Below are 24,225 nucleotides of genomic sequence, written 5' to 3' on the forward strand. Positions count from 1 at the left end.
CTACTCCAGCTTTCTTTTGATTTCCATTTGCATAGAATATCTTTTTCCATCCCCTCACTTTCAGTCTGTATGTGTCCCTAGGTCTGAAGTGGGTCTCTTATAGACAGCATATATACCGGTATTGTTTTTATATCCATTCAGCCAGTCTATGTCTTTTGGTTGGAGCATTTAATCCATTTACATTTAAGGTAATTATCGAAATTTATGTTCCTATTACCATTTTCTTAATTGTTTTGGGGTTTTGTTTTGTTTTGTTTTTTAAATTATTATTTATTTATTTATTTATTTGTTTTTTGGCTGTGTTGGGTCTTCGTTTCTGTGCGAGGGCTTTCTCCATTTGTGGCAAGCGGGGGCCACTCTTCATCGTGGTGCACGGGCCTCTCACTATCATGGCCTCTCTTGTTGCGGAGCACAGGCTCCAGACGCGCAGGCTCAGTAGTTGTGGCTCACGGGACTAGTTGCTCCACGGCATGTGGGATCTTCCCCAGACCAGGGCTCAAACCCATGTCCCCTGCATCGGCAGGCAGATTCTCAACCACTGCACCACCAGGGAAGCCCTGGGTTTGTGTTTTGTAGGTCTTTTCCTTCTCTTGTGTTTCCTGCCTAGAGAATTTCCTTTAACATTTGTTGTAACGCTGGTTAAGTGGTGGTGAATTCTCTTAGGTTTTGCTTGTCTTTAAAGGTTTTCATTTCTCCTTCGAATCTGAATGAGATCCTTGCCAGGTAGAGTAATCTTGGTTGTATGTTTGTCCCTTTCATCACTTTAAGTATGTGCTGCCACTCCCTTCTGGTTTGCAGAGTTTCTGCTGAAAGATCAGCTGTTAACCTTATGGGGATTCCCTTGTATGTTATTTGTTGAGTTTCCCTTGCTGCTTTTAATATTTTTCTTTGTATTTTTTTTTGATAGTTTGATTAATATGTATCTTGGCGTGTTTCTCCTTGGATTTATCTTGTATGGGACTCTCTGATCTTCCTGGACTTGACTGACTATTTCATTTCCCATATTAGGGAAGTTTTCAAGTATAATCTCTTCAAATATTTTCTGTCCCTTTCTTTTTTCTCTTCTTCTTCTGGGACCCCTGTAATTCGAATGTTGCTGTGTTTAATGTTGTCCCGGAGGTCTCTGAGACTGTCCTCAGTTCTTTTCATTCTTTTTTCTTTATTCTACTCTGCAGTAGTTATTTCCACTATATTATCTTCCAGGTCACTTATCTGGTCTTCTGCCTCAGTTATTCTGCTATTGATTCCTTCTAGAGAATTTTTAATTTCATTTATTGTGTTATTCATCATTGTTTGTTTGCTCTTTAGTTCTTCTAGGTCCTTGTTAAACATTTCTTGTATTTTCTCCATTCTATGTCCAAGATTTTGGATCATCTTTACTATCATTACTCTGAATTTTTTTTCATGTACACTGCCTATTTCCTCTTCATTTGTTTTTTCTGGTTAGTTTTTACCTTGCTCCTTCATCTGTTGCATATTTCTCTGTCTTCTCATTTTGTTTAGCTTACTGTGCTTGGGGTCTCCTTTTCCCAGGCTGCAGGTTTGTAGCCCACACTCTTTTTAGTGTCTGCCCCCAGCAGGTGAGGTTGGTTCAGTGGCTTGTGTAGACTTCCTGGTGGAGGGGACTGGTGCATTTTTTCTGGTGGGTGGGGCTGGTCTTACCTTTCTGGTGGGCAGGGCCTTGTCCGATGGTGTGTTTTTGGGTGTCTGTGAACTTAGTATGATTTTAGACAGCCTCTCTGCTAATGGGTGAGGTTTTGTTCCTATGTTGCTAGTTGTTTGACATGGGACAACCAGCACTGGATCTTGCTGGCTCTTGGGTGGAACTGGGTCTTAGCATTGGGACAGAGATCTCTTGGAGAGCTCTCACCGATTGATACTACAAGGGGCCAGGAGGTCTCTGGTGGTCCAGTGTCCTGAACTCGGCTCTCCCACCTCAGAGGCTCAGGCCTGACACCCACCTGGAGCACTAAGGCCCTGTCAGCACATGGCTCAGAATAAAAGGGAGAAAAAAGGAAAGAAAAAAAATAAATTTAAAAATAAATTATTTAAAAATAATAATAATAATAAAAAGAAGAGAGCAACCAAACCAATAAACAAATCCACCGGTGATAACAAGTGCTAAACACTAAACTAAGATAAACATAAAAATCAGAAACAAATCAGTTGCAGACAGCAAACCCCAAGTCTTCAGTTGCTCCCAAGGTCCACAGCCTCAATTTTGGGGTGATTCATTGTCTATTCAGGTATTCTTTAAATGCAGGGTTAATCAAGTTGATTGTGGGGATTTAATTTGCTGCTCCTGAGGCTGCATGGAGAAATTTCCCTTTCTCTTCTTTGTTCACACAGCTCCTGGGGTTTAGCTTTGGTTTTGGCCCCACCTCTGCCTGTAGGTCGCCCTCAGACATCTGTTCCCACCAAGACAGGATGGGGTTAAAGCAGTGGCTGATTAGGGGGTCTTGCTCACTCATGCTGGGGGGAGGGAGGGGTACAGTAGTTATAATTGGAATGCGGGGTGAGCCTGCAGCGGCAGAGGCTGGCATGAGTTTGCAACAGCCTGAACGCACTGTGTGTTCTCGTGGGGAACTTGTCCCTGGATCATGGGACCCTGGCAGTGGCGGGCTGCACAGGCTCCCGGGGGGGGGGGGTGCAGATAGTGACCTGTACTTGCACACAGGCCTCTTGGTGGCTGCAGCAGCAGCATTAGCATCTCATGCTCATCTCTGGAGTCCAAGCTGATAGCCGTGGCTTGTGCCATCTCTGTAGCTCGTTTAGGCGGTGCTCTGAATCCCCTCTTCTCGTGAACCCTTAAACAATGGTCTCTTGACTCTTAGGCCGGTCCAGACATTTTCCCAGACTCCCTCCGCACTAGCTGTGGTGCACTAGCCCCCTCAGGCTGTCTTCATGCAGCCAACCCCAGTCCTCTCCTTGGGATCTGAATTCCCAAGCCCGAGCTTCAGCTCCCAGCCCCATCCACCCCAGGGAGTGAGCAGACAAGCCTCTTAGGCTGGCAAGTGCTGGTCATCACTGATCCTCTGTGTGGGAATCTCTCCGCTTTGCCCTCTGCACCCCTGTTGCTGCGCTCTCCTCCGTGGCTCTGAAGCTTCGCCCCCACCCACCTCCCATCTCCACCAGTGAAGGGGCTTCCTAGTATGTGGAAACTTTTCCTTCTTCACAGCTCCCTCCCAGAGGTACAGGTCCTGTCCCTATTCTTTTGCCTGTATTTTTTCTTTTACCTTTTGCCCTACCCAGGTACATGAGGATTTTCTTGCCTTTTGGGAAGTCTGAGGTCTTCTGCCAGCTTTCAGTAGGTGTTCTGTAGGCATTGTTCCACATGTAGATGTATTTTTGATGTATTTGTGGGGAGGAAGGTAATCTCCACATCTTACTCCTCCACCATCTTGAAGGTCTCCCCATGCATTGACTTTCTAACAGACAGCTCTGAGCTTAAATCTCCACTCTGCCACCTCTTGGTGCCTTGGAGAAAATAATGTCTGAGTTTCAATTTTTCCTCATCTACACTGTGTAAGGATCCAGTTCTAAGGGATCCAGACTCCCTAGGCCCACCTCACCACCACACAAGCAGCTTCCAAGGAGCTGGAAATGGAGCAGGGGTTTTTATGCCTGGTGGGAACTGCCCAAATGTTCCACTTTCCAGTTTAAAGAAATTGCTCCTCTCTCTCATGCTTCCCTCAAATCCTTTTCCTTTCTCCTCTTAGTTGAAGACACCTGGCATAACCTTCTCAAATGATCTTAGGTTTTCCCAAGGTTGGAAAGAGATGTTGCCTTCAAGCAAGTAGCTTTTGATTATCGTCCTGAAGGCACATCTGAGACTAGGTAACACAGTTCTTGGCAAGGTCAGAGGAAACTATAGAACAGAAACCACAATTTTACATCTCAATATACTATCTTGTGACATATACTCTTTATAGAACTATATGTACGTATTCTTTTGCAGGCACTGTGTTAAATATATTTACATACATATTGTTCTATAGATACATATATTTACATATATTGAATCATGAAGATTTATGGATATTTATATAAAATATGCAGTATACACTGGTTCCTTTTTATACAGAGACTGTGCTAATCCCTCAGTATAAATAAGTACAGTTGTCCCTCAGTATCTGTAGGTGATTGGTTCCAGGACTCCCTGCAGATGCTAAAATCTGTGGATGCTCAAGTCCCTTACATAAAACAGTGTAGTATGTATATACACTTGTCCTTACAACCTTGACAGCAGGCCCTGAGAGAGATGAAAAACAGAGGACTCCAGGGAACTTGAGGGGCTTCTATGACCTCAGGCTGAGCTCCAAGGCCAAGGAAGAAAATAGCCCTATGCCCTCATTGTATAGATTTTAGGGTAGGTCCCTCTAAGGGGTTCTGGTTCCTATCCTTGAAGAATATTTCTCTAAAATCCCTTATGCCCCATTCGTTCTATCCGTACACATTCTCCTGCTCCTTTTGAAAGTTGTATGACCTGGGGACCTAGTTTCTTGTTCCTATACCATGGAGGGAAACCGGCTTGTGCCTAAGGGGAGGGCACTGTCTTTTGTGAGCTTCTGTATAGAATCCACGCCAGGCCCAGACCCCCACAGAATCTCGTTGGAAGTGACAGGCTATGGCTATGGCTATCTCTGTACTTTACATTACATTGAATTTAATTGGTGAAGGACAGATAATAATAAAAACAATAAAGCTAACTCTTCCTTAGCACTTTCTGTGGCAGAAAATGTTCTAGTTATATGTGATTTATTTGGTAAATAAATAAATATAGAATGAATGAATGAATAAATGAATGAATGAAACCTAACTAATACATACTTATATTTTGGTGTATGGATGGCTTGAGAGCCCTTCACTTTCATCAGCTCCCAGGGCTCAGCAGAAGACCCTCCAAGAGAGCTTATTAAAAGATACTCCAGCCAACTGTGCGACCACAGGTCCCTTAAGTGTCTCTCCACTCACCTTTCCAACAAGGCCAGTGGATGTTCCTTATGCCAATGGATGTTCCTTATGCCAACAAGATCTCTTGCCAGTGCTAAAAGGTATCAGAAATAGAAGAGGCATGCTTATATGAGTAGCAAAAGGAGACTTTGATTTAATTTGTTTTAGCCATTAATAAATTTCTGGATAAATTGACTAGAAAGTATATACTTGTATTTTAATCTTATTTTTCCTGTTGTCTTCCATACTAATTGTGGAGGTATGTGCCTACATAAATGTTCCTTGGTATAATATAAATTACACCTAAGATTTTAACAGATACTTGAAGAAATGATCATTTATACAACATCAAGCTGCATCTATGTCATGAGAGAATTAACCCCCTAGAGCCAAATTGGTGTCTGATTGTTTTTGCAATTCCTAGCATGTAGCCTGATGCCTTCTATACCATACGTGTTAAGTAAATGGGAGTAAATTAAGTCTACATGCATTCAATTTTTTATACAAAAGTCAAGGAAATAGTTAACTAACGTGTTCTTGTCCACATATACGATAGCAACCTGATAATTATAATTTTGCAGAGTTCATAATGATTCCTTGGGTTTAACCATTTCAGCCCTCTTAGTGACTCTGATTCCTTTTAGGCTTGCCAATTAAAAGAACTCTTTCTGAAAGAAGAAACACTCTCAAAAAGTGTTAATGTGCCACTTTTTCTATTATATTGAACTTAACCTACAATTTTCCATATCAAGCAAATTTGTGTAAATCCAGTAAGCCCTGGAAAAAGGTCAAGGACATAAACACAGGTAAAACACCGGCCCTCCTTTCAACAAATTACCTTCCATTAAGAGAGTGAAGTCAAGGTGAGGAAAATATGAAAAGTCCTTTAAGGAAGTATAATGTTCTATGAAAATTCATAGTACAACTATCTCACAGAGCAAGGAAAGAGAAAACTTTGTGAATGAAGTAACATTTGAACTGGACTTTGAAGAATAAGTAGAATTGTATTAAGTAGAAAGAGAGGGGAATAAAAAGTATGACAAGGTAGGGGAACAAGTTTCAAGGCACATTCGGGAAATAATGTAATTCAGTTTGTTTGGAGGAGTGGGAAGTGAAGCTCAGAAGTCATTTTTAGTCATTTTTAAACATGGCAGGTTCTGAGTGTTACAATTGGTAAGTATTTGCTTTGGTAGGTAATGTAAACCACTGAAGGATTTTTTCATAAAATTAATTATATGCCTTTATTGTACTTACTGTGTCATTGTATTAATATACTGTACATGGATTATCTTATTTCAATCTCAGAGAAACCATCTGAGGACATGCTGTTATTATTTCTATTTTTCAGATGAGAAAATCAAGATACAAGAAGATTAATAGGTCATTTAGCTATTAGTTGGCAGAGCAGGCATTTGAACCAGAGTCTGTGGTTTAGGAAGCTCTGCACTAGATAAGAAGTAGGAAAGTGAGGAATAAGAGTACTAGTTAAAAGAAAATGATACCAAATAGGTCCAAATGTAGATGCCCTGGTGGCAGTTGAAACTGAGATAGGCGTTCAAGAAAAAATTAGGGCCAGAATTTAGGGTGGATGAGGATGTTGGCTGAAGTCATAGAAGTAGATGAAACTGTCCTGGCAAAAAAAAGTGGCCAGAGATTAAAGATGAGAACTCAGAGTGGGACCTTAGTGAATGACTTGATTCAGGAGGAGGGAAAAGGAAGAGATGCCAGCAAAGGAGAAAAAGTAATCAGAAAGGTATAAGGAGATAAAGCAAAGTGCAGAAACTCCCAAGCCAGGAAAAGAAGAATTTCCAAGAATGAGCATCAAATACCAGAAAGGATCAATGAGAATGTGAACTGAGAAAAAGCCATTTGACTTGGTGGTGGGAATTAGTAGTAACCATTGAGAGTTCAGTGGAAGGGGTGAAAGTCAAGGTTAAGCTTAGTCATAAGATTGATGGTAAAAAGAAGAGTAGCAGGTTGAAAAATACTTATCACTGGGGTCATCAATCTATTTCAGCGCAGAGTTGTTCATAGGATGAGGAAAAAGATCTGTACCAAAGGAAACATGCTTGTGGACGAGAGAAGGACTGAACTCACAAAGGGGAGATGTCAGCTTAAGCAAAAATGGACTGTGGTGTCTCATTGGCTGTTTCAACAAAAATTTTCTACTAGAACTAAAAAATACATCCCAAAGTCAAGTATATAAAGATGTTTACATGGTATAATGTTTTGTATTAAGAGCTGAGTTGCCTGATTTTGTAACCAAAGATCTAATTTCAAGATTCTACCTCCAGAATTACCAAAGCAATCCTGAGGAAAAAGAGCAAAACTGGAAGCATAACCTTCCCAGATTTCAGACAATACTACAAAGCTACAGTTATTAAAACAGCTTGGTATTGGCACAAAAACAAACATATGGATCGATGGAACAGAATAGAGAGCCCAGAAATAAACCCCCACACCTATGGTCAATTAATCTTCAACAAAGGAGGCAAGAATATACAATGCAGAAAAGACAGTCTCTTCAGTAAGTGGTGCTGGGAAAACTGGACAGCCACATGTAAATAAATGAAGTTATAACACACCATCACATTATACACAAACCTATTGTATAGCACAGGGAACTATATTCAATATCTTATAATAACCTATAATGGAAAAGTATATGAAAAAGAATATACACATATATGTGTATAACTGAATCACTTTGCTGTACACCAGAAACTAACACAAAATAGTAAATCAAGTATACTTCAACAACAACAACAACAAAAAAACCCACAAAGATTCTATCTCTACCACTTGCTAGTGGGACACCCTGAATTAGAGACTTAATCTTGGAAAGTTGCCACAGTTTCTTAATCTATGAAGTAGAAATAATAGTATCTGCCCTATTACACAGGATTATTGTGAAGATAAAATAGTCATGTATGTTAAAGTCGTTGAGGGCTCACTAAATGTTAAATGCTATTTCTTTTGCTCAGCACTTATAAGTGTTGACTGACTCAGAAAACCAGCTGTCATCACAATAAATTATAATTGGGGCATGAGTAGTTGAGAATTAAAAAGAACTGGATAAAAAGCTAGTGAGTTTAGTGAACATTTTACTTTCTCAAAAGAAAAATAATAATAGAAAAAAGTTCTGAAGGCAACAAAGGTGTATACATCAGAGACTCCCAAACAAGCAAGCAAGTCATGGTCTGGGCATTGTCTCATCATCAAAATCTCATAGAGGTGTCCTGAGCTTCCTCACACATCCTAAATCCATATCGCAGACTTGAGTGCTGGGAGAGAATGGTTCCAACGTGTCTGGGCTGAGCCATGGTACAAGCAGCACTTATCCCCTGCAGGACACATGGTTTGAACTTCCTTAGAGGAGTGCTACAGCTGCAAAAGTCTGTAGGCTACTCTCAAGTATGTGTTCCTGGTGAGCATTTTCCAGACTGTTTAATAAAATATTTAGATGGAGAAGTATTATTGGCAAACAAATTAAAATGCTCAAAATAATCGGTGAATAAATGCCTATAGCTGATGTGCAAATAGCCAAAACTAAATGTGCAGCACTTCATTCAAAATCTCCACTCAATGGATATGTCCAGATTTTGCCTATGATATTTTAAATAATTTTAATCTTAGGAGAATGAAATAAATAAAAATCTAACCATGGGTATGAGACATTTTGCAGACAATTGAGCCTTCCAAGAAATGCTCTTTTATTTGTGTCATTTAGTATCTATTTATTCATTCATTTGTTTATTAGTTCATTCAACAATCATTTGTAAATACCTACTATGCTGAGGTAGTAACTATAAGCTACAATTTTATTAATTTTGGTAAAGAAGTAAAGGTTATTGAGTGGTAGCTTTAAGAGGAAGATTCTTTCATCTCCGAGGGGCAGGGTGGTGGCATAGAGACATTATTGTAGACATGACATGACATTAGACAGCCTAGCATCTCACAACATCATCTCTCTGTTAGGGAGGCAAAGTTTCTATATCCAGAGTGTGTGTGTCATGTCTCTTGACAAGAGCACCATGAAGACTGCTAGGAGGTGGACTGGAGTTCCACAGACACATGTCAGTAAGTGACTTAGGGCTGATGTGTCAATCATTTCTACCTGGCGGGTAACCATGAGGACTGAGTTAGTCAAAGGCGCAAAGTGTCTGTTAAGCGTCTGGCATACAGTGGTTATCCAAAAAACCACCATGTGGTCATATGTAGGGAAAATATTTTGGGTTGGATAAATCTTTCCCTCATGTTACTCCCAAAACAAAACAGCATTAAATATTTAAAGTTTCTGGCTAAAGGCCATTTCAAGACTTGTAGGACCAAAAAAAAAAAGAAAAAAAAGAAAAAAAGTAAAAAGAAAAGAAAGAAAAAAGAAAACATATCTAACACTCAAATTGAACTATAAAATTAAAAACTGAATCACTTTGCTGAACACCTGAAACTAACACAATGCTGTTAATCAACTATATTCCAACATAAAATAAAAAGTTAAGAAAGAGCTGAATTTCCAAGCATAAAAAATATGAAGTAAAATTGTAATTCCAAGAACGAATTTAATATGAAAAAATACAAACACATTTGAGTCTTTCCACAGAGCAGCCAGCGTGGAAATAATTTGCCTGTTTGGAAATAGGAGTCAGTTGACACAGCCATACTTCTGAGAGCCCTCCTAAGACTGTCATTCTCCCAGAGGAAAAAGGGTAGCAAGATAATTTCCACAAAATTACATCCAAAAGGGGATTATGGGGAAAGAAGAAGCTCCCAGAGAAAAAAACATTCAGATGTGAAGAGCAATACAATTTTAACATGTTTTGAGTTTCTTGGAAACTATGCTCAGTGCAAGCATTGCTAGGATTTTGGTAGGATTTAATCACCAGCTTTTTGTTCTAGATTTTTGTGTTTTCTTTTTCACTCTCAAATAGATCACTCACAAGCACAAGCCTGGGAGTTACATGTTCTGGTATAAATACCTAACTGGAAATTTCAAGATTTAGGACCATGTGAATCTTTGAGGCTTTAAACAAAACTTAACTTAAAATTCATTGTTATTTTAGGAAGAAATTTAACAAAAAGCTATTTTAGGTATCCAGTTTCCAATCCATGTCAGCATATCTGAAGTTGTAACAAAACACTTAGAGCATTTAAGTCGAGAGCTCTGGACTCAGACCAGGAGAAAAAGTTGTTAGTCCAGGCTCTGTCTTCTCTTTTCCCCCACTCTTGTCCTCCCATCCCTGCAGAGGTGTGACCCCAGACCTGTAGGCAACTACTCTGTCCTTTAGTTTCAATTGGAAAATCAGGGTCTTGGACTAGATCCATGGTTTTCGAGATTCACTGCACTGAACCCTCATTGTTCCCTAGAAATTGGGGACTTTGTTAAAGAAAGGGGGATGGGGGCAAACTGGGAGTGATGTAGATGGGTCTCGCAGCCGATTTCCCCCTTCATTAGAGCACTTCTCCTATCATCTGGTTTACAAATTGGTCTTCCAAAAAAGATTTTGTTTAAAGAATACAGTAGTTTACAAGGTTTGAAAACTTCCAGACCATAAGATATAGACTCTTGCCAGACTGAACAGTTTATGAGACTCTTCCAGGGTGATGCTTATGTAATTTCTGGCCCCATCCCAGATGGCCACAATGCTGTTCTCTTGCGTTAACCTAGTGACCCTTGTTTCCCAGACCCCAATGGAGTTGGGGGCAACTTCACACTGACCAGATTCCTTAACAGTCAAGGTGTGTCTACCACCCTTTGACTTTGAATACACAATCTGTGTTCAACCTCTAATGTAAAGAGCTCTTTTCAGTATATTCCTTGCCTGTGCTGGAGTGTCTTTAATTGCCAGTGTTCTTTGGTCCCCACCCTCCATCTAATGCCTGTGAGAAGGAGAAGGTTTCATCTACATGAGAGCTTCTTCCAATTCCTCTCACTGCCATGAACTCACATGTTACTCCACTCAGATGAAGAACTTGTGGTTAAATGATTAGGGAGGAGATAAGCTCTTTCACATCAATTCAACAACTACTGAAGCAAAATTTATTCATAAGATGCGTTTCTTAGTGTGGCGAGGAAAACAGAAATTGGTAACGTGAGAAAATCCTGAGAAGGCAAACCTGACATGATGGGAAGGTGGGTGACACCATCAGGTGCTAATGTGGAAGAACACAGGCAAGTGTTTCTCAACTTTATGTCGCATTTAAACTCTTTCAAGGAAGGAGGGTGGGCGTGGGTAAAGGAAGCTACAGACTTAGACCAGCTTGCCTTACCAAGAGTGGAACAGATACCACTGGTGGCCCCAAGACACTTTAATGTGGATCCTGAAGAATGAATATACATTTTTCATTACATGGCCATGTATTTATTTTAATATGCAGACAAAAATAATAACCCACTGAGCTATGATTTTTTGGATATGATAGCCTATAATGAGACAAAACTTTTAGAGTAAATTTAAAGAAAAATACAAAAATGATATTAGAGGTGGCACTAAGATTTTGCAAAAATCATGACAGAGGTAGAAGGATTAATGAAGGTCAGAAAACTAGGGCTAGACCAGGTCCAGAGTCTCTCCTATCCCAGTGCTTTCTGGTAAAACTGATCTGTGCAACTTCATACAGACTTCTGTTAAAGCCATCTTAAGGTGTCCCATAAGATGTTTCTTTATTAATTAACCCCATTCCATCATAACTGGTGCACAGAAGATGCTAAATAAGATCTTTGAAATAGATGAATGCATAAATACATGAATGAATGCATACATGAAAGAATAAATAATTTCTGCCTAGCCCCAGGGAGCAGAGATGTGCTCACACTGAGGGGAATAAGGATGATTAAAAATAAGACCTCAGACTCACACTTGGTCTTTTGCTAGCCCCTGGCTCACCTGCTACATTCTGACAGGTTTCAGAGAAGGATCCTGTTTGTCCCATGATGCCGCTGGGCAGTGTCTAAACAGGGTGGGGAGTTACCTCATACCCCACCTGTGGACGGGGACCTTCTAAGCCAAGGTTCTCAAATCTTGGGCCTGAATGAAGATTAAGGGAAACTATGGTGCTAAGAAAATAGTGTACAAGGCAGCTTAGCAAAGGTAGAAGGGAACCCCACTGAACCTGGGAGAGCCACTCCCAAATGAATGCCTGTCAGTACAGGTGCTGAACAGCCATAGGGCATACACGTCAGCAATTCTGTCCTGTGCTTGGGGAGAAAGTTGTGTGTATAACCCAGAGCACTTTATGACCAGCAGGATCAAGTACCAAAGTCTACTTTTTAAAAAGTCTGTGGAGTACTCTGTGATCTCCAGATATAATAAGGTCTTTCTCAAACAGGATAGAAATGAATTGAAGAAAACAACTGCTTACATGTTGGACGTGTCTCCTTTGCCCATGTCCTGTTTGATGTTAATCATAAGATTGCAACACCAAACAAACCCAAATAATCTGCTTGGAGTCACCGTTTGTGATGATTGCTCAGGTTATTCACTGATAATCAAGAGGATGTCATGAAATGTGAGTCAGACAGCCTCCGGCTTTCTGGAAGTGCCAGAACCCTATATATAGAGAGAGAGAGAGGGAGCTTCCTAGTTGAGACTGGAGCAGCAGAGAGGTGGGAGCCATCAGATTCCTTAAGCTGAGAAGGAAGACAGAAGCCAGCATGCCCAGACTGCTTCTGCTGCTGCTGCTACTTCTCTGGGGCATGGGGTCTCACAGCTTCCCAGCAGCGACTACAGAAACACAAGAGCAAGATGTGGAGACAGTGCAGGTAAATGCTGAATTTCACACGCCCAACATGCAAAAGCCTTTATTTGCATTTTTCCACAGTATAACAGAGTAACAGCAGTATAATAGAGTTTATTTAAGGATGGATTCCCTACAAAGAGAAATTTTTGTCAGAAGGGGCACTATCCCCAAAAATGTATCTAGCCATGCATAGACTTTCCTTTTCCAGTTAGAAGTGATAGGGAACTAAAAGAACAATATGCAAATTTGTCTCTACAAATTATAATTCTGATTTCATAATAACTAATGGTAGGGAAATTTCTACTCCAAAATTACAGTTTCCACCAATAATAAGGATAATAAGGACCATGCAATCTAAATACAATCTTTAAAAGTAGTTCTGTGTTTCAGCTATAACTTTATACTGTCAATATTTAGAATTAGAAAGATTTCCCATCCAGTGTTTCAATAATTTTATCTTTCATCAGAAATACCTGGAAAACTACTACAACCTGAAAAGTGATGGGAAGCAAGTTGAAAGACAGAGAAACAGTGACCCAGTAGTTGAAAAACTAAAGCAAATGCAAAAATTCTTTGGGCTGAAGGTGACTGGGAAACCAGATGCTGAAACCCTGAATGTGATGAAGCAGCCCAGATGTGGGGTGCCTGACATGGATCAGTTTGTTCTCACTCAGGGGAACCCACAGTGGGAGGACACACACCTGACCTACAGGTAATTAGACTGAGCACCAGAGTGGGAATGCTATTTCCCATCAGATCCATCAGAAATGAAATCCGATGTGTCTGTATTTTATTTCATTTGAAGGATTGAAAACTACACACCAGATCTGTCAAGAGCAGATGCGGACCATGCCATTGAGAAAGCCTTTCAACTCTGGAGCAGTGTCTCACCCTTGACTTTCACCAAGGTCTCTGAGGGTCAAGCAGACATAATGATATCCTTTGTCAGGGGAGGTAAGCTCTTCTGGTAGCATGAAAATATTCTCACCTTAACTTCCCCCTGCCTTTGAATCTCTTCAGCTTTGCAACTAGATTTCCTCGTTTGAGAAGAGTGTTGATTTTATGGACTTAAGAATGAAAACTATACTGCATTTGCTGCAAATCTGTTGGCTTCCTAGCAAAGCTAATGCTTACTCTCCTGGGTTGCCTAAATAAGAACCAAGAGGAACTTTTGTTGAATTTTGTTTCTTGCAGATCATCGTGACAATTCTCCCTTTGATGGACAGGGTGGAAACCTCGCTCATGCTTTTCAACCAGGCTCAGGTATCGGAGGGGATGTCCATTTTGATGAAGATGAAAGGTGGACCAACAATTTTAGAGGTAAGTCAGCTCATCTTGCCTCTCTCAACCCTTCTCCCCCAACCCACCTTCTTGGTTCATTGTAATATTGGTTGACTTAACTGAAAGAATGCATTAATAGAAGTATGCATTTTTCTGCAACAATTTAGAAAATTAATGGTTCATTTAGAAAATGTAAGAGAAGAATTATTTCTGTTAGTAAGAACATCTTATTGGCTACAAATAGGCTACTCTGAAATTTCTGGTAAGTAAATGTTGAAAATCTTAATGTTTTCCTTGTGGGCATCTACATAGAATCATTTTTATTGGAAGAACACACCGAAGTGTAATAATGTTAGTAAGATATGTGGAAATCAAGGGAAGAGAGGCTGTACCTATTTTCCAAAATTTCCAGCATTAAGCATGTATCAATCTGTAAATAGGAAAAAATATTGTGTTAATAGAAAACTATTTCTTCTCTGTGAAATAATATGTGTCATCTAACCACTGACAAGACTGACTAATCTGTGCTAGACTCTTGGTTGGCTAAATTTACTTTTTAATTGTAATCATAGAATTTAGGCTTTAACTGGTCTCTTCACTATTAATAAATGCATTCTTCTTACCTTCAGACTTTTTTTAATACATTTCAAAAAGCTATTGAGAAAATAAGAACATTAATCCTTTAGAGTTATAGATTACTTCTTAATTAAATGTCTCAAAACTGAAACCATTTCAAATAATTGCAAATGGGTTTATTATCCCTTTTAGATTATAACTTGTATCGTGTGGCAGCTCATGAATTGGGCCATTCCCTTGGACTTGCTCATTCTACTGACATTGGGGCTTTGATGTACCCCAACTACATCTTCAGTGGTGATGTTCAGCTGTCTCAGGATGACATCAGTGGGATCCAGGCCATCTATGGTGAGTATAAAGGAAAACGTTATAGACAAGGGGTCATTAGAACAGCCATTGGCTTTATCCTTTAAGAAGCTTTCACTGGTTATGTAGTTTTCCAAAGCCAGGTGGAACTAACTCCAGATCTCTTGTTCCTTTAGGACCTTCCCAAAATCCCACTCAGCCAATTGGCCCTCAAACCCCACAAGTGTGTGATAGTAAGCTAACTTTTGATGCTGTAACTACAATTCGGGGAGAAGTGATGTTCTTTAAAGACAGGTAAGACATCAGTTCTTCTTTGTGTTTTGTATGTGTAATAACAAGACTGACTGCTATGGGTACATATGGGCCACTACTATGCTTCACACTTTGTTTATATTACGTTTGTTTACATACATTATTATAATTATAGTTGAGTGTAAACAATTGCTTGCTCTTGCACAACATAATGAACTTATAACAACCTTTTCCCCAGCATGTATTCTGTCATTTGATTCTCACAAAAATTACCACTGAAGTAGAAAATCAGTAAATATAATTCTATTTTACAGATCAGTAAAGTAAAACAGAGAGAAGGAAAGAGATCCTTCAGGGCACAGAGTTCCTTGGCAACAAAGCAGTAATTGGTCTTCTGACCTCTACTTCAGGCCTCTTCTCATTTTTGTCACTCTTTAGGATGATAAGTGTGTCAGTATTTTATTAGGAGAAATCAGTCCTTTTCATAACACCATCATGCTGAGAAGGATTGTATAGACCCATTTTAAGTATCATCCTGGAAAAGACAGCCCTTCCAAAGCCTGTGGTCATAATAGGACTCTGTCCCCACCCCCTTACCCTGGGAGGGGGCAAAGAAAGATAGGAGCCATTGCAGGGAGAATCCCCAAGAGTTCATGAGGACCCTGTCTGTTGGGGGCCAGGGGATATGGGCAGTCACAATGTGCTTCCCTCCTCAGAGGAGGGTCCTAGAACTCCCTCAGCAGTGTGTGGCCTCAGGAAGGCTAAGGTCTCCTCACACACAAGGAATAGGCCTGCTCTGCATACAGTTCTGATTCCTAAAGGACGAGGCAAAATAATAATATAGTCATTTTCTGAATAATACAGTCTGCCGCACATACAAAGTAGGGATGCTCTAAAAGACTCGCTTCTCCTCACCTCTCTTCTTGGAGTGTCACTGGAGCTGTTTTACCACTTTGTGGTCATATCTACCCCAGAAGGCAGTGTATCGGCTCCTAATGCTTCCCATCCTGTGCTTTACTATTTCTGAGTATAAAAGATGAGGATGGATATAAATCATACAGAGTGTGGGGAGTGCTAGGAAAGACTTGGTTTTAAAGGAAAGCTCTCAATATAGCAGGACGTGCTTGTCAAAGCAAGTATTTGAAGGATGACTCCAAAGAACAGGACCAAGTCTAGGATTTGCAAGAACTGAAAGGACACTGAGATCATTTAAATGTCACCAGGTCATGAAGCCACAGAAGGTTAAGTCTAGAAACAGTAATAGTAACTGACTTGCCCAAGGTCTCACAGCCAGGCAGAGGCAGGAATAGATCGAGAAGTCAGATTTGACTTCCAAGGCCAGAGTCTTCCCTGTGGCCTGGAATCGGGAAAACTCTTCTGTCGGCCCATGTGACAGTCTATGCTTTGTCGTTACCCCAGTCAACTTTGTAAACCACCAACCAAAGGAAGACAAATGGAGTGGCTGTTAGATCTGAGTTTAAAGTTAACCTTTGCCTCTTATCAGTTGCATGGCCTTGGACACCTCCCTTCGCCTCCCTGACCTCAATTGCTAATCTGTGAGATGAAAGCAATGTTCTCTTTTAGGGTATTTGTGAGGTAGGGCATGATGTAGGTAAAGTGTGCACTAAATGTAGGATGTTAGTGCTGTGTTCTAGGCCCTGGTGTGCTTGCCAAAGCTGTTTGTTACATTTTGAGAATTTTGCAAGCTGGTTGTTAAACAGCATTATTAAAAGTTAAATTATTAACTTTAAATTTAAATTATATAACTTACAATTGTATTTAAACTAAAGGTAATAAAAGTAAACAGAATTCATCCCTTTGTAATTATTTTGCTGCATTTTACTATTTATTTATGTTCCTGAGGCGGTTTATGCCTAATGTATCCGTATAGTGGAAACACTATACAGTGGTGCACCACCGCAAATCTCTTGATTTGCAGTGGTTGTAATATTTCCACCATGAAAATAAGCAAATGCTACAAACCAGGACTCCTCCCCACCCCCATCGTGGAGAGCCAGATGTTAAACATTTATGAGCACACTACTAGCGCCAGCAATAGAAGGACCTGAATGACAGCCAGAGCTTGCTATGGATTAGATAAAAACTTTTTTCCTTCTTTCAAATCAGGTTCTACATGCGCACAAATCCCTTCTACCCAGAAGCTGAGCTCAATTTCATTTCTCTTTTCTGGCCCCATCTGCCAAATGGACTTCAGGCTGCTTATGAGGTTGCCCATAGAGATGAAGTTCGGTTTTTCAAAGGTAATGTTTCCAATTATCTTTCAGTTTTTATGAATTAAAGTTTCTTCTGCTTTTGGGCTGATATATGAGACTACTAGCTACTTTATTTCCATGGACTTTGGAAAATCTAGCAAATCAATGGGAGTCTATCACTTTAGTTAAGAATTGCATGGTGCATGTCTGAATAAATTTAAGTGAAAAGCATATGACTGGAGATACATATTTTATGGCCTGTTTGTGAATGTGGACATATGGAGATGTTTTCTGTGCAAACTGTTTATGTATTTTAAACCCTCTCCACGTTCTTGGGGTGCTCAGGAGTAAAACTGAGAAGATGGAACAGAAACATTTGAGTTTGGTGGTTTCCTAGAGCCTATTTTATACTAATAACTCTCCTGAGAGAGGAGGCCCCACAGGGCAGCCAGATGGGGGTGCTGCAGCATCCTTGATGTCAGAGTATGGTCTTCAGACCAGCATCACTGACACTGTCCCAGGGTCTGTTAGAAATTCAGAATCTCACTTACCATAATACTGACAAAGTTCGTCCATATTGTCAGATCCTATTCCAGACCTTCTAGAATTTTAACAAGATTCCCAGGCAATTCGTATGTACATTAAAGTGTGAGAAGTCCTGAACTACCATGAATAGAATGGGGTAAACTTCTTTGATTCTATCAGAATGAAACGTGCTCCAATGATCAGCTCCTGGCTTTGAAGACACTACGCCAAACACCAGTATTTCTCCAAATGTATGTTTGGCATAGTGCAGACAAACATTAAGACACTTGACCCAGTCACACACTCAAGGCAAAGAACTCAATACAGTTCAGATTGGCAAAAACTTTGAAACGGGCTTTCTAGCCCTTATATAATGAAATTAAATGGGATTTTAGATACACAAAGTTTCAAACTGGTTATTCCTGAGGGATAAATAAGGATACTTGAGCAAAAAGTACAAGCCTGGCTACAAGACGTAAGACTGGTTTTATATGACACGGAGTTTACTAAGGGTAAATATGCAGAATCTGGACACAGCCTAAACTCAAGTATTTGGAACTGTAGTCAGGTGCAATGATTTCTACCCAGGGTTGCAAGTCATTACAGATTGTGAGTCATTACAACACTCTGGCCTTTAGGATACCCTTGGTGTGAACTTCCACAACCCACGGGCAACCTGGAGAAGTGAGGTTTCTATCACTGAGGTGGCACGATGAACTCTGTAGTCATTTGAACATCTGGCTTTGGAAGGAAGCCCCCAATGCCACAAACCAGTCATTCTCAAAGCTTGCTACAGGTTAGAATTGCCTAGGATATTTAAAAAAAAATACTGATTTAATTGGTCTGGGGTAGGATACCAGCATCAGTATTTAAAAAAATATAAATCTCCCTAGATGATTCTAATGTGCAGTCAGTATACTCCTCTAGCACATGAGACTAAGCATTTAGCTGGAAATCCACTTACTGTCTACTGGTGCCCTGGGTCATGTGTTTTCATCCCTGTTCTTGATTGGCAGGTGATAAGTACTGGGCTGTTAAGGGGCAAGATGTGTTATACGGATACCCCAAGTACATCTACAGACCCTTTGGTTTCCCTAGGACTGTGAAGAACATCGATGCTGCTGTTTCTGAGGAAGATACTGGGAAAACGTACTTCTTTGTTGCTAACAAATGCTGGAGGTAAAGACTGGGTACAGAAAATGGTAGGGTATCTATTCTTTCTACATAGAGAGAAGTTACTAAATTGAATCATATAAAAATGAGTCTCACAGTGCCTTGGCTAGCTGCCTTTTCTGGGAATGGCTGTAGCTTGTCCAGCTTCCAAGTCGGTTGACCAATAATCATCACGCAATTCCTGTCCCAGAGATCCAGGGGGAATGTGGACCTGAATTTGAAAAAGAAAATGTGAAAAGGAGGGCATTCGTCTTCATAGAGCTGCTGCAGCCAACAGGAACCTATCTTTCACTGCATTTGACATTAATAGCACCTACTGGAGAAGTAGAATTAGATGTTGGAGTTCAGAGGGAACTTATAACTCTTCTAGTATACCCAACATCCTACCTCACTTCGTCCCACCTCTTATTTTTACACATGACCTATGGAATTAAAAGGTCTTCTTACATTCTTGCTGGTGAATTCCCTGTAATGGTTTTGTGAAGGCTACACATTTAACAAATAGTTCTGACACTTCTAATTATTTTTTTACCAGGTATGATGAATATAAACAATCCATGGATGCAGGTTATCCCAAAATGATAGCAGAAGATTTTCCTGGAATTGGCAACAATGTTGATGCTGTTTTCCAGAAAGACGGTAAGTGAATATATACATATTTCCTCTATTTTGTTGCCACAGAATAACATCAGTATTGTTATTTGGAACAGAAAATACCAAAAATATTTATTCTCACAAATGACTTGGATTTCTGAAGAATTAAAGTTAAACCTAGAAATCATTTGTATAAGGTAATAAGTCTCTTTTGTTTTATTTCTAGGATTTTTCTATTTCTTCCATGGAACAAGGCAATACAAATTTGATACCAAAACTAAGAGAATTTTGACTCTACAAAAAGCTAATAGCTGGTTCAACTGCAGAGAAAATTGACCAGCTGTTAAAAAGTTAAACAGAAAAATATATTTCATGAGTCCAAGGAAGGTGTTTTCCTGAAGAGACATATATTTAAATAAAATACAGAGTTATGAAGTATAATCTTATTTATAACTCATTCTGCATATTTTTTATGACTTAGAATGTAATATTTTATGTAATGCTATAATTTAGTTCCACAAATGAGGGCTAAGTAAGGTCAAATTCATGGCTCCACAGTTCAATTCTCTGTAGATGTGGAAGGAAGGGGTAGGCAGTCACATTTGGATAGTCCTGGCCAGTGGATTGTGCCCAGAAGTGACCTATATCACTTCCAGATGGAATCATTGGATTGCTGGTGCAAACTTCTCCAGCGCTATGATGATTGTAAAAGCACATCTTGAGAGAATTTCCACAAGGTTGAAGAAGCCAGAATTCCTGGGCAAACACTCTGAACAGTTACCCCAAACCTCAGTAGATTTTGCTTAAGAAATAAACTTTCATTGTGTTAAGCCACTAAGATTTAGATTTTGTTAAAGCTGTGTAACCCAGTTTTTCCAGACAAACATTATCTAGTTTATCATGCCTAATTTTGGAGGATGTTAATGGAGGTAGGAGTCCTGTAGGTAGCTTCCAAGCCCTATGAATTTTATGAGTAGCTCAGAGAGTGCTCAGAGTGTTTGCAGACTTTCCAAATACACAGAGAGTCTTGGGAATATTTTGAGGTATTCATGATTCTGAGGCAGGCAGTTCTCAACTCAAGAATTTGGACAGCAGTGTAACTTTCCCTTTGGACAAATCTCTCTCTCCATTAAACATTTTTATATTAAAGTATAACATAAATGCGGAAAAGTGCACATATCATAAATGTTCATGTCAATGAGTTATCACAAAGTTAACAACCCCATGTAATTCTCACCCAGCTCAGTAAACAAAATATTACCAGCGTCAGGGAGGGGGAAATATCTCCCTTACCCCTCTTGAGCTCTTGTGGCTGAACTAATAATAAAGTTGACACAAGACAGATTAACAGAAGAAAAAGAAAGTTAATTTAATTCATGCACACGGAGGTGTCATAGAAATGAGAACTAAGGATTGGCTAAAGCAAGCAGCTTTTATACATTTTACATAAAGAAACAATAAATTTGTGAGGAATTGAGAAGAGAAAGAAATTTAATTGGTGAAGAATCTAAAGAGAGTTTGGGCTTGGGGTAGTAAACTAAAACAGTAACAAGGTTTGTATATTCAGTCCTGCATCCCTATCTCTGGAGATAAGGATGTCTTACCACCTCCAGATGCAGGGATGCCACTGCTGTCAATCTGATTCCCCCATAAGTACTGATATGACAGCTGTTTATGATGAGAGCTCTCAAAAAAGTCTTCCTTTCAAATTACCAATTTATAGGATCCATCATCTGGCCATTGATGTGTAGGATATTCACTTCAAATAGTGAGTCAAACCAATAAGCCTTTTTTGTGGCTTAACCAAAGATGCAAGAGACATCTCACAAGAGAGTATGTATCCCTCACATGATCCCATCACTGCTCAACTCTTTCTTAGCTTAGTTCTCCAGAATAAGAGCCTGAAACAGGAATTCTTTGGTGTTGTCATTGGGGGAGGAGTGCTCTCAGGAGAAGAGGAGCGAGGGACATAGTTTAGAACAGGGAAAAAGCTAAAGAATGTGGTCTTAGACAGAGCTTGCTTTGATCTTATGAACAAGGAGCTCTGGAGCAAAAATGGAATTACAGTTAGTCCCACCTTGAGGCAAAGGAACTAGACTTTTGCACCCCTGTGTCAATCAGTTATCAGTTGAGGTCTGTTTTGGGGAGAGTGGCATTGGTCCCAGGCAAGCTGATCCCATTTGACAAAGTAACAGGGGACAACTGGAAGTTGTAGCAGTCAACACTTGCAGTATCCATGAGGATGCCAAGGGGGATCTGGGGACAGTACCAACAGCATTCTCTATACATTCTCTATCTCCCAGAGTAACCACTATGCTGACCTCTAATACCTTAGATTAAATTCACCTATTTTTTAACTAAATTAAAACAACTGTGTATTATTTTGTATCTACCTTATTGTGTTGAACATTATTTATCCACTGGTAATGGGCTTTGGGTTGTTACCATTTGGGGACTTTTATAAATAATGTTGCACATAGGTAGGCATTTCTGTTGATTATATACCTGAGAGTGCAATTGCTGAGTCATAGAGATTATCAGACACTCTTCAGATTCTTCCTTGGCCTCATGTTTCTTTTATCCCTGCCACAGCAGTGGTGACTGGTTTTGTACAGGTTCTAAACCAGCTTCTAAACTAGCAGCTGTTCTCGTTGGGTCTGTGCAGTGTGTTTCTTGCTTCCTTCTCTAGGTTTTTCCATCTTTTCTGTTGATGTTCCATCCAGCTCTGTTATGGAACTCATTCAGAGCTCATGCACATACAACCTAGAAGTGAGAAGAGTAATAGTTTGTGGGACAAATATTTTACCAATGTGAGAGTAATGGATGAATAAATCCATCTCCCTTTCTTTCTTCAGAAGGGTGTTTCTAAGACACATTTCCAGTAGTCCCTCAGACAGTCCCATATCGTACAACACATTTCTCATATCTCTATCCAGTTGACAATTCATCTGTGTATTTTCTCTCCTGCTTTCCCTGCTTTACTCTCCATGTCTCTCAGTCCAGCTCCCTGGATTACACTTAAATTTTGTCTCAGGCTCTGCTTTCTAGGAATACTAGATTAAGATAACTTGTGCTGAAATGTGGTAGTGATAACCCTTGGTATGTAGTGGCATCACAGTTACTAAGACTTTCATCTGTGGTTGATTGTGAAAAGATGATGACGAATGATGAGGTGTTGGGTTATCAGGTGTCTGGGACACTTCAACAGTATGAGAGGGACGGTAATTTTAAGAAATGTGGAGTGAGCTGATTAACTGCCCTGGGAATTTGATAAAGAAAGTAATAGGCTCAGAGAAGCCAAATATCAACTTAAGACATACTGTGAAAGCTAACAGACTTTAATGGCAACATTTAAGAAAATCCTCATCTGTTGTAGACTATGCTAAAAATCAGTCCCAGATCTAACTGCAAAATTGGACACTTTCTAGCTGGAATAATAGGTAAACAAACCTGAAAATCTTGAACACCTAAATTTCTCTGAAAGCTCCACATGGGTAGAAGTATCAATAATATCTCCCTCTTGACAGAGAAGGACAACTAACCCTTGTGTAGAGAATCAACAAAGACCATATGTGACTCAGCATCTCACAAGATAATGCTTGTCCTCCTCCCAAATTATCTCCCTCACCCCTCATTGTTTTCAGGCAAATGACTAAAGTCAGGTCTCAGTTTAGCTCAAATCCTAGCTATAACATGAAATCACTAACACACCAAACTTGTTGTGGAGTGATTTGAGAGGAGAGTTTGGAGATTTCGCTTACTTTCTATAAACCCAGATATGCTGAAATGTATTTTTTTATTAAATATAGTTGATGTACAATATTATGTTAGTTTCAAATGTACTATATAGTAATTTGACATTTGCATACATTATGAAGTGATCACTATAATAAGTCTAGCCATCTGTCCCCATGTAAAGTTATTACAATACTATTGACTATATTTCTTATGCTGTATAGTATATCCCTGTAGCTTATGTATTTTATATCTGAAAATTTGTACCTCTTAATCTTCTTCACCTATTTCACCCCTCCCCACCCCTCCCCACCCCTCTCCCCTCTGACAACCACCTGTTTGTACTCTGTATTTATCAGTCTGTTTTCATTTTGTTATGCTTGTTTATTTCATTTTTTTTAGATTCCACATATAGTGAGATCAAATGGTATTTATCATTCTCTTTTTGACTTATTTCACTTAGCCATAATACCCTTTAGATGCATCCATGTTGTGGCAAATGGTAATATTTCTCTTTTTTATGACTGAGTAATATTTTATTACATTTATATACCAGATCTTCTTTATAAATACATCTATCAATGGACACTTAGGTTGCTTCCATTACTTGCCTATTGTACATAATGCTGCAATAAACATTGGTGTGCATATACCTTTTTGAATTTGTGTTTTTTCTTTCTTCGGGCAAATACCTAGAAGTGAAATTGCTGTTCTACTTCACTATCACATATGACAGTTCAATTTTTAATTTTTGAGGAACCTCCATGCTGTTTTCCATAGTGGCTACACCAATTTACAGTCCTACCAACAGGGCACGAGGGTTGTCTTTTCTCCATATCCTTGTTATTTATTGTCTCCTGGATGACAGCCATTCTGA

At 39.6% G+C, this 24,225-nt stretch overlaps 1 protein-coding gene across 2 annotated transcripts; it reads left to right on the top strand.

The window, feature by feature from the left end:
- Positions 1–2,705: 2,705 nt before the first annotated feature.
- MMP1 (matrix metallopeptidase 1) lies at positions 2,706–24,219 on the top strand. Of its 2 annotated transcripts, XM_082410000.1 has the most exons (11): positions 2,706–5,054; positions 6,302–12,715; positions 13,161–13,405; positions 13,499–13,647; positions 13,888–14,013; positions 14,743–14,898; positions 15,033–15,150; positions 17,236–17,369; positions 18,863–19,025; positions 19,555–19,658; positions 19,840–24,219. In XM_082410000.1, exons 2-11 carry the CDS (start codon positions 12,608–12,610, stop codon positions 19,947–19,949), a joined length of 1,413 nt encoding a protein of 470 aa, XP_082266126.1. In that variant the 5' UTR covers positions 2,706–5,054; positions 6,302–12,607; the 3' UTR covers positions 19,950–24,219. The 2 variants fall into 2 exon arrangements, with proteins under 2 accessions (XP_082266126.1, XP_082266125.1); XM_082409999.1 differs by having other exon boundaries at positions 2,706–12,715.
- The last annotated feature ends 6 nt before the right edge of the window (positions 24,220–24,225 follow it).

This window comes from Balaenoptera physalus (genome assembly GCF_965194825.1).
Source record: "Balaenoptera physalus genome assembly, chromosome: 10".
NCBI lineage: Eukaryota > Metazoa > Chordata > Mammalia > Artiodactyla > Balaenopteridae > Balaenoptera > Balaenoptera physalus.